Source organism: Nuphar pumila, unplaced genomic scaffold (assembly GCF_984573655.1).
Source record: "Nuphar pumila unplaced genomic scaffold, dmNupPumi1.hap1.1 HAP1_SCAFFOLD_172, whole genome shotgun sequence".
In the NCBI taxonomy this organism is placed as follows: Eukaryota; Viridiplantae; Streptophyta; class Magnoliopsida; order Nymphaeales; family Nymphaeaceae; genus Nuphar; species Nuphar pumila.
Window position 1 is genome coordinate 51,018 of NW_028323201.1, and position 10,994 is coordinate 62,011.

General features: G+C 50.5%; 2 protein-coding genes across 2 annotated transcripts; one reads left to right on the forward strand and one right to left on the reverse strand.

The window, feature by feature from the left end:
• The first annotated feature begins 1,268 nt into the window (after window positions 1–1,268).
• On the forward strand, window positions 1,269–5,489 carry LOC149810917 (2,3-bisphosphoglycerate-independent phosphoglycerate mutase-like). The gene is made up of 5 exons (XM_089994076.1): window positions 1,269–1,462; window positions 2,337–2,608; window positions 3,257–3,450; window positions 3,801–4,328; window positions 4,977–5,489. Exons 1-5 carry the CDS (start codon window positions 1,269–1,271, stop codon window positions 5,487–5,489), a joined length of 1,701 nt encoding a protein of 566 aa, XP_089850202.1.
• An 810-nt stretch (window positions 5,490–6,299) lies between these two features.
• On the reverse strand, window positions 6,300–8,710 carry LOC149810918 (protein KTI12 homolog). Its single transcript, XM_089994077.1, has 3 exons — window positions 8,563–8,710; window positions 7,052–7,413; window positions 6,300–6,617 (listed from the first exon to the last, which is right to left on the reverse strand). The coding sequence occupies exons 1-3, from the start codon at window positions 8,708–8,710 to the stop codon at window positions 6,300–6,302; spliced, it is 828 nt and encodes a 275-aa protein (XP_089850203.1).
• Between the last annotated feature and the right edge of the window lie 2,284 nt (window positions 8,711–10,994).

The window sequence follows — 10,994 nt, forward strand, 5'->3', positions numbered from 1 at the left end:
GTAGTTATTCAGTGCGCGTTGGGATCAAAATGGAAAAGCGGGGGGACTGGTTTTAATGTCGATGTGCGCACCCAAGGGCGCAAGGTCGCACGCCTTGTTTTTTAAGATGTGCGCCGCAATCATGATGTCAGTTCAGGCTAGTTGGTAAGCAGGAGGCGTGATAGTCATTATGTTTGTGAGTTGTGTGACGAAGGAAGGCCTTCCTTTATCACAGGAAGCACAGACCGCAGACAATTGTGTCTTCCCAGAGTGCCTCTCTTCATGGTGCAAGCATATAACTCAAATGAAAGCATACAACAAAAGACATGCTTGGATTTTTAGAGCGATGGCCAATGCAACATCCACTGGCAGGTCACTGGAATCCGGTGCTGATCTTCTCACTTGTCTGCAGAACGTACCGATGTTTCAATTTTACAAGGACATGGAGCTTATCGACTCTTTTGCGACAAGGGATCGAAAACGGATTGCCCAAGCCATCGATAGGCACGCGGACAAAGAAGCTGTCCATGTCAACGACATTTCCGGGCTGCACACAATGTGACCTGCGCATGTATCCTTCTCTTGTCTGTTGACATTTTAATTGTCAGCTGTGATCTTGAAAAGTTTTACTGAAAGCCCATGAAATAGTATTGTTGCACTTTTTATGCTGTCGTCCTTTGTTGCTCGCGAACTGCTCTGTATCAATACCCGCCACTGCTTACCAGGATGTTCACTGTGTTAGTTTGCGATGAGGAGTCAACAAGGGGTGTTCCAGGCATGTTTTGCCAAACGGCAGCCTATGCATCGCATTTGGATTGATGAATGAGAAAGAAACACAAGTTCCTGAAATTCTATGGCATCTGCATACATGATGGCGCTGCGTTTTGGACGCACCATTACAGTGACACCACCGGCAATGGTATTCGCAGTATTAAGGGCCTTCATACTGCGTTCACAAAACATGTTGGTAGGAATTGCGCATTGCATTGACAAGGACTAGTTCAGGTTCACCGAATTTCCGTGCTACACTGGATCTGGTCAGTCCAGGAGTAGCACAGTGCCAGTTGAGTATCTCGAGATAGAGAACGGGTCACAGTGGAATCTGCGTCATTGCTTGTGTGTCTGCGGCATGATATCTCAAGATTCCTGACAAGACAGGTTATGCAGTATGTCATGTACATGCAGTATACATATTCGTTCTTATTTTTTCATCTGACTGTTCGACGGCAATTGTGGGTCTCCTATAGCCCTACCGGCTGGTACATTGCCCAAACAGACGTCAGTGCAAGATGGCTGAAAATGGATCAAACTTCGCCGAGTATAAGCTCGAGCCCCATGCATCCCTTGCTCCTTGCGAGGGTCCCGTGATGGTGTGTATCGTCGATGGCTTCGGCGAGAATCACTATAAGGACGAATTCAATGCGGTTTATACGGCAAAGACGCCTTGCATGGATAAGCTACGAGAGAACACGTCTCGATTCAGGTTCGTTTCGAAGTTCTCTTGTCTGCATGCAATACCTTTCCCGTGCAACATGTCAGCATCTTTCAGCGATGATACCATCACATCCTGTCCAAGGATCTGGCACAGACGCATGTAGGACATACCGCTGTTTACGTTCATCTTCTACTGATTGTTTCTTCTCATGGTGACGAACCTTGCAAGGCTGCGTCGAAATAGACGCTGGTCGACTCTGTTGTGCATGGTTAGTGCCAAACCCTACGGGCCGCAGCCGCTCGCCTTGCAATCACCAGGATACATATTTTCCGCTGTGTCAGGTCCCTCCACCGTACTCTGTGGGTCAGGTATCATGAGTGCACAACCATTCGGACGTGCCTTCGTCATGTGTGTCATCAACCAACCCTCTGCCCATCTGCCGTGGCTGTGTGCATCGACCTGCACGCACGTGGTGCGAACAAGGGGTTGCACTCGCTGGCACGCGTTTGCAATTGAATCTCTCACGTACGAGTGGGTATGAATTTCGATCCCAAGATGCTCGTCTCGCGACATTCGCTGAGAATTGCGAAGGCGCGTTCGCGCATGCTCGTGCGTGGAAGGCGGCAATCGTGGTCGTCAAGATGTTTGGAATCCCATCAGTTGCATGCCATTCTCCTGCATTGCGATGCCTTTGTTTGCAAACGCTTCACATGACCATGTGGCTGGTGGTCGGCCCAACCAAACCGCCTGCGTGTACTGGATGGGCACCTTCAAGCTCGTGTAGCGAGCCTCGCTACACATAGGCAACATTTTCGTCGTCTGTCAAGGTCTTCCTCATCATTCTTGTGAATCACTAGGGTGAACATTTCCTCCGCCAGAATCAACCATGCATAATATTTATGACACTCGTTAAACCCTACAGGACCGTCCAAGCTCACGGCCAGGCTGTCGGCCTGCCCACTGACGACGACATGGGCAATTCCGAAGTTGGCCACAACGCTTTAGGTTCCGGACAGGTGACTGATCAGGGGGCGAAACTTGTGGACAATGCCTTGAAGTCTGGCTTAATGTTCACCTCGGACGGCTGGAAGCATATCAGCCCTGCATTCGAGTCCAACACTTTACACTTGATTGGCCTGCTGTCTGACGGCGGTGTCCACTCTCGGCTCAACCAGCTCTTTCAAATTGTCGAAGGTGCGAATTTACAAATGTCGCAACATTTCGTGCCATCCGCAGCATCCCACATTATGCATCCTCACTTTTATGAGATCCTTACCTGCCTGTCATGATAGAGCCCCATGCAATGTGAATCATGGTAGAATGTTATAACGTACATCGTGCGCGACCAGCACAATTTTCCGTCATGGGACATGTGGTCGCAGAGCATCTGCACTGGAGTTGCAAAATTGATTTTGCAGGAGGAACGAGCCTCCAATTTGTTGTCAGCTGACTGGAACCACCCAGCTGTCTGCATGCAAACAAGAATCAGGTCCTGTCGCTTTTGCTGATGTCCATGTTGCTTTGCCTCAGCACTTTCTCTCGCTAGCCTGCTCTTTGGCGACTGGTTGTGGGGCGTGGCGCAAGGAGCACCCCATGCATGGGCATGTCGTTGAGAGTGTTACATGTACATGTCTAGCTGTGGTCTAGTAGTTTTTCTTGAGGTCGGCAGTTTGATACCGCGTTGGTTTTGTCTGGTCCCGGCGGTGGCAACTCCTCAGCACTACAAATTCAACATCCTTAACGAGGCTTTGAACTCGACAAAATTGCCGAATCTTTCCCAAGATGATCTCCATGATCTGATGCAAATCTCGGCACAACTTGATGACACTTGGCTGAGTTCAGGTGCTGTCAAAGCTGGGGCAAAGAAGATCCGCGTGCATGCTTTGACCGACGGCCGCGATGTGCCTGATGGCAGCTCCGTTCAGTTTGTGACAGACACCAAAGAGTTTTTGGCAAAGGTGAGCCAGGAACACGGCGTCGACGCTTGCATCGCGTCTGGTGGAGGGCGCATGCATGTCACCATGGACCGCTACGAGGTGCGTCATGTTCTATGTGTAATGTTTCATGCCTTCTATGATGCTTTGGCCTTTTGTGAGAATGTGCGGCAGTCCAGTGACATTTATAATATTTGTGCACGTTTTGGATGGTACCTGTTCAGATGTCGTACCGGCGAAGCCTCTGGAATTGTATGCGGAACCCATCTACACCTATGCCTAATTGTTCAGACGTATGCATGTCACGCATGTGCACGCTTGTTAGCGCTTCATAGGGGCTCTGAGATGGTGTTAGGGCGATGCTTCACTGAGAGTACCATACGCGATTGGATGCAGCAAGTGGCTTGCTGTTTCGTAAGAGTTGCAGGAATGATTCATGACTTGCTTCACAGGCTGACTGGAACATAGTCAAGCGGGGCTGGGAGGCGCACATCCTGGGGCAAGCGCCCAATACCTACGAGTGCCCGGTGGAGGCGATTCAAGCGCTCAGGGCGAAGAGCGGCGACCCCGTGAACCCTGTCTCAGACCAGCATCTGGAGCCGTTTGTCATTGTCGACTCCTCCGGCGCCCCCGTGGGCGCTGTGCAGGACGGTGACGCTGTTGTTATCTTCAACTTCCGTGCCGACCGCGTCGTTGAGCTGTCCAAGGCCCTTGAGTACGAGGACTTCCCGCACTTTGACCGCCAGCGTTTCCCCAAGATGCTATTTGCAGGCATCATGCAGTATGACGGGGACCTGCACCTGCCAGCGAACTACCTGGTACCTCCTCCCCTCATCAACCACGTTTCTGGCCAGTACCTGGTTGGCAATGGTATCAAGACATTCGCCTGCTCTGAGACTCAGAAGTTCGGCCACGTCACGTTCTTCTGGAACGGGAACCGCTCCGGTTACATCGACCACGATCTGGAGACGTATCTGGAGGTAAGCTCTTACCTTCCAAGTTGCACGCTGCAGTGTTGTAACGCCTAGTCTGTGCCCTGTGCTGCAGATGCTCATAGTCGAGGTGGGTTGGTCTATTTGCATGCTTGTGTCCAAGTTGCACAGGGTGCATGTGGCATTTGCATTCATCAGTTGAAATCTGTGGCGCAACGAGCACTGCTTTACGTCCTCAGGTGATTGCTAATCACTTTATTCTCTGTGTGTTCCCGAAGTGTCTGCATTCGCACCCGGCGCCGGGTTACCTGCAGAATGCCCATGCATGCATGAGATAGGATACATGCTCATAAAGGCTTGAGAGAATGTTGAGATGACATTGATTGTGGATTGTATGTCATGTCAGGCGTTCCTTGCGTCTGTTTGGTGCAGCTCAACCATGCGAATGGGGCCATGCAGCCAGTTGCTCGCAGGAAAGCTTGCGCAAACGCTAAAGAACAAATATTAGATGGTGTGATTCGCGGGTCCAGATGGCTGAAAATCCACGAATATCTGGACAAAAAGGGGGGTCGAAACCCATCATGGCGGAGCATGCATCGTTGTGTGATGAACGCGCGTGTTGATCAGTGCAAACCCAATCAGCGAAATGCGGTCTTGACCGTCAAGCTCCACCTGAACTGTGATGCTGATTTGTAGATTCCATCAGACAAGGTCATCTTCAATGAAAAGCCAGACATGAAGGCGCGGGAGATCTGTGAGGCAGGCAAGGAGGCACTTCTGTCTGGCACATTCAAGATGGTGCGCATGAACTTTGCAAACCCAGACATGGTCGGCCACACAGGCGACCTCCAGGCGACAATCAGGGCATGCGAGACTGTGGACAAGTGCCTTCAAGAACTCCTGGACGTTTGCGAATCCGTCAACGGCCGCTGGCTTGTCAGCAGCGACCATGGCAACGCCGACGACATGGTTCAGCGGTCCAAGAAAGGGGTACCGCTGCGGGAAGACTCGGGGCGGCCGATCCCGCTCACATCACACACGCTGGCGCCTGTTGGTGTCGCTGTTGGCGGCAAGAACCTGCCTGAGACCGTCACCCTGCGGAATGACTTGCCCAAAGCGGGCCTCGCAAACATCACGGCCACTTTCATCAACCTGCTTGGGCTCTCATCCCCAGCACAATATGAACCCTCGCTGCTTGGGTTTGCGTGAAGCGTCATGACCGAGAGCGCAGATCATGACCTCTTGTGAGATGGTGATTCAGTTGTAAACCTTTCTCTTGAGCCTTTGTTGAGTGCGATTGCGATCTGCGACTCTGTGGATGTAAAAATTGCCACGTTTGCAAGGTCACGAGCTGTATCAACCTTAAGCTGCGACATGGCATCTTTTAATGAAAAGGATATTTCAAAAATGCAAACTTTTCAATGCATAGGTGTTGATGTCGACACATTCAATGTTATTTCCACCAATGTGGTGATCATACCCAGTTGCAGGCGTCCTTAGAATCTACATAGTTGCGAAAGATGTTACATTTGCATAAATGACAGCTATCGCAAAGCACCCTTCAAATTGTCTCTCAAATATGTTGCGAATATGCGGGTTGCTGGGTCGCCAGCTTGCAGTCTGTGATTCATGCCCGACGTGGCCACCTTGACGAATCCTCGCTTCAATCGTCTCAGGTCTGCAAGTGTCACGGGCTCTTGCAGCACCAGGTCCATGCCTGGCATGATCTCCACACGCCCTGGTGAGCCCGAGCCTGCTGCCGCCTGAGCCTCAATAATCTTCTGGATAACTAGCTGCATGCCATGAGCGTTGTGTGATGCGAGGTATCTTGACACAAGAACACCGCAACCACATGGACGCTCGGATTCCACATACTTCATGGAAATTGGTGTCGAGGCATAGATTGTCCACGACACTTGTCCGCAGCATGGCATCACCCCAAGATGCATGCCACTTGCAAACATGGATAAAGCGCTTCATGCTGGGATCTATCGAAACATGTGAGGACATCAAACATGCTCATGTTGCCTTGATTACCGGCGGATCAGATCGTACCTGCGCAGCCTTGTCAAGTTCATATAACAGGTTTGTCTGCGTCAATGATGTCGTCATGGTGGCCAAGTTCGGTTGTAGTTCTTTTGAGACGAGGGCATTGGGCCCAACGGTGGGCCCATTGCTAACATTGGAAGTCAAACCGACGACAACCGACTGCAGCTCTGAGGCTAGGTCCTTGGCTTCCGAGGGGTTGACCCTGTGGAGGGGCACATCCCATCGATTCTGTACATTGGGGGCCTCAAATCGGCTTGCCAGGTCAGCAAAAACATCATCTGCATACGCCTGCATGGTAAGCCACAAATTCGCTCACTTCAACTGCACGCGCTTCATAAGAAGACGCTCCACAGTGGCTGGAGCTAGATGAGGGGGGCTTAGTACTTCCACAAGTGCCTGTGACACACCATTTTTACATCGTTCGTCACGAAGCTTTAGGTATGATGCACAGCATGTCATGAAAGGAAGAATGTAGTGCCAGCAGTTGCTAACACATGATTTCCATGAATGTAACGTGCATGCAGAAGACCACGTGCAGCTAGAATGAATGCATTGCTGCAACCTCAGCGCGAATTTTGCTTCTTGCTATGCAAATAGGTAATGCCGCATGCACATCTGCATGCTTGTGGAGACAATGAAGACAACTAGCAGGCCCCGTGACTTGACAAGATAGGTAGAGTGCACTCGAAGTATTGCTGAGAACGTAACAAGTTTTGTTATACCGCAGTGAAATCACCACAGACAGACGCAGGCTTGAGAGGATTGTCACGCGAGACAGACACGTTGGATTTGCATCGACACAGAGAAAAGCACAGCAGCATCTGCCCAAGTGGCAAAAAGCGGCGCAAATGATGACCCACCTCACCCTCCGGCCGTGCAGAATTCCATTCACGGCAGACCTCTGGGGGAGTGTCGACCCACAGCACGCAGTACCGTGTCCCTGCTGCTTTTGCGATGCACCAAAGCTCGTATCGGTAGCCCTTGATGTTGTTCAATGAATCAAACACTACTGTCACATCTTTGCTGCAGTGACGATCGACCTCCGACCGCAGCTTTGCCCTTGTGTTCTTTTCGCGTGGCAAATCTGCATTTTGCTTGACATGATTGAAGTATTGGCAGGTCAACTGTCATCGAGGTGATCATCAACTCACCAACTGGACCATACTTGGCCACATGTCCATACATCTGAGATTTGGGAAGTGAATGTAGGATGTCCTCGCTCAAGGATGCAATCGTGATTGTGCAACACTTTTTGTCTCGTAGTAGGTTGAAGACAACAACCGGCAATGGACTTTCTACTTCTTCTCCCAAAGAAGGCGATATCGTGTTTGCTGCTGTTCCCCCGAATCTGTAGTATGCCGTATGCGGCCACGGACCCTCACAGGCTACGCCTTCAAGTTGCTTTCACACGAGACGCGAGCGATGCCATTGCTCAATGCCCTAGCGAGATAGTCCGCTGGAAGGGTGTTGTCAAGGATGGACTTGTCACCAATGCGCTAAGTGAAGTCAGCCGCGTCGGCCTGTGCAGGGGCCAAGCTGCGATGTACCAAAGCTCCTAGTTTCTAGGGTCGTGTTAGCAGAAGTGCGGTTAAAGTGCAGGCTGTGCCTGACTGTCCGAACCGCTGACGTTCAATGATATTCGCGAGTGCAAGAGTGGTGTCGTTTTTCTGTTCGTGCTGTGGTTCTGTCTGCGTAAGCCAAAACACAATTCGACACATCCAATCATACCAGCAAACGTATTGATACCAAATAAATCGGTGCTATTCAGGTTCCATGAGTACTTCTGCGCGTGACCCGACGGCGGACCCGCCCGGCATGTCGAGGCTGCGGGCTTGTCCCGAAATCTGTTGGGACCTTCCAGCATCGTGACATTAAACAACTGCAGCCTAATTCAATTGCGCGAAAGAAGGGATAAAGGTCCATGCAAAAGGTATCTGACGCTTCTGCTCGATCTGCGGAACGGAATTGGAATGACCCGACCTCATCGTCGTGCTTAACAAGTCGCATAAGCCTAATAATTAGGGGACTTGTTGCCCCGTTCTCAAGCAGAATGTGAGGATTTATTCATCATGCAAAATCGTGCCATGTTCCTTGTGGCGTGCATGCACAGGGAACGGCACCTGACAATTGGTGTGGTGCGTCGCACCCTAAGGACTACGACTCCTGGACGCTGAATCACTGATACAAATGACACGCGCATGACTTAACATGAAAACGGTAACAGGAGTCTCACCTCTGTAGCAGGCGTTGCGGTCACTGAATATGTCGTTTTCAGACACATGCTCCACTGACAGCCCAGCAGCTCTCAGCAGCTCGCACAGCAGCCTTGCGACGCTGCTTTTGCCAGAACAAGGATGCCCTGCAAGCAATACCATGGGCATTCTTCTTGGGCGTTCACCCAGATGAAATCAGCTACGAACAATTTACTGTGAATGATGTTCCGCTGGAATTGAATCGCATCGTAGCATAGACTGAAGGCACGATGACCAGGGTATACGAGACTAGTAATGTATTTGAAGGACTGTTTCAAATGAAGTTGATGACCTTCAACTTCAGAAGGTGCACGCTTTTATTCGCTGTCAAATGCTATTTTGCGTGACTCATGACACGTGTTCCCGGTCCCCAAGACGGGCCCTGACCCGCCCCCCCCGGCATGTGATCCTCTCCCTCAGGCCCTTTCTCTTCAGTACTCCCACACGCAGCTTTCACAGGCGCAATAGGGTGTTGAACGTAGTTCCCGACAGTTGAGTGTGCAAGACACATGTATACATGTGATGTCATGGAATCATTACATTGGTATCCTGTTGGCACATCGAGGATTGTCGGGAACTGTGTTCGATGCACTTTAACCTTACATTGCGAGTGAGTGCATCACCTCGCTTGACTGCCTTAAGAGTTGAGAGCTGCTACGATCGCAATCGTTTACACGTACCTACCACTGCCTACCTAATGTGTATGGTCATCCTGAAAACGCAATGCAATGGGGCCGTCAGCCGTTGTGTCGCTGAACAGCGTGTTGCCACATGACCCAGACCCAGCGCGACCTAACTGTCAAGCATCGTGCCCAGTATCTTAGGAGCATATGGTGAGCGCTCACGCCTTTGGACGTGGTGCCAAAGCCATTAGCACACGCAACGGCAGGCTAGAAAAAATGAGCGAACAAGCGGTCCCTAGCGGTAACAAACTGACACGGGAGTACAGGCTCAGAAATTGCTCCAGAAGTCCTTAGAAACGGCGTCGATGTTCTCGAAACCAGCCCCGGATGCGTGAATTCCGCATGAGTCCCCTGCCGCAGCGTATGGGTCCTCAACAAACTCCCCAAGGTTCCGACGAGCCAGCTTGTTGTCCCACGTCTTGAACCAGCCCTTGTAACCACCCCGAATGCCGACAATGTTCTCGTATCCAGCCTCTTCGAGCATGCCGAGCGCGTCGACTGCGCAGTCATTACCGTTGATATCTCCGACAAGCAGCTTGGTTTGCTTGTCGGGGAAGATACTCTCGATTGTTGGCATGAAGTCCTCGTTGTAGTCCTCATCGATCTCCATTTGTCCGTCCACAAACCTCTTCTTCGCAATGTAGAATGGCACATGGACGGCGTTTTTTACCATGCCGTACATTCCCACGTCAATGTTGTTGCGAATGTCGAGCCAAATGTAGCCGTCGTGCGAGTAGAGCACCTGCAAAATCAATTTCGGTTTTAACAACTTGTCTTGTTGGAGATGAATGCCACACTGTACCCATCACTCCACTTGAACAGTTACGACCAGTTGCCTGAAAGTGTCGCTCGCATAATTGACGCATAACCCACGAAGAACAGGACGTGTTTGAAAGTCCACCTATTCTGTGAAATTTGACTAGTTTCCAGTCAAGGCGTTCCAGGGAATTTCAAAAGGTGATGATCACTTATCAGGATGGCTCACGGTGGTGTGACAAAATGAGCAACCCAGCAACAATCCCGACTCTGGATGCATTTAATCCAGAGGCATTTGTGATTGCCTTCATGAATCCCTGTCTGGACACACACGAGTAATGTGATATGTCAAACTAGGAAACTTCTTCAATGAATCCGCCAGTTCTGGGAACTGAAAATGAATAAATTAACAAAAAACCTAGACCGTTGTGTAATCTGTCCTCACACAGTACGCGGACAAATATACCGTCAAGAGCTGTGCGATTAGCTGGAGCTTACTCTTCTCTTGTTACGCAAGCAGACATGCTCTTGGTTCGTCACCAGCCTAGTGGGGTTATCCACCCTGACATCTTGACCGTGCGTGCGACTTACACAATGTCCAAGGTCCGACGACAACACGAAAAAACCACAAGTAAAGAAAGAGATATGCATTTTCAATTATAAATGTATGGCATCTGCTACATGGCTGCACATGTTCATGGACCTTCAGAGCACTCAGATCCAACACAAGGCAGATCAGGCACGCCTGTATACTCGTAATATGTTGTGTGAACGTGTTAGTCTATTGTCGGCAGCATTCTGTGCCAAGCAACGAACAGCAGCCAGCACTACTTGCGAGCAGCGCACCCTAGCCTCATCAGGGTTGGCAACGGCCGCCTCGGGAAAAGCCTCTATCACAGCTTGAATGTAATCAGGGTCGGGTGATGTTGTATTATAAAAACCCCGGACGGCTTTGGCACTCAATTGACGGTTTG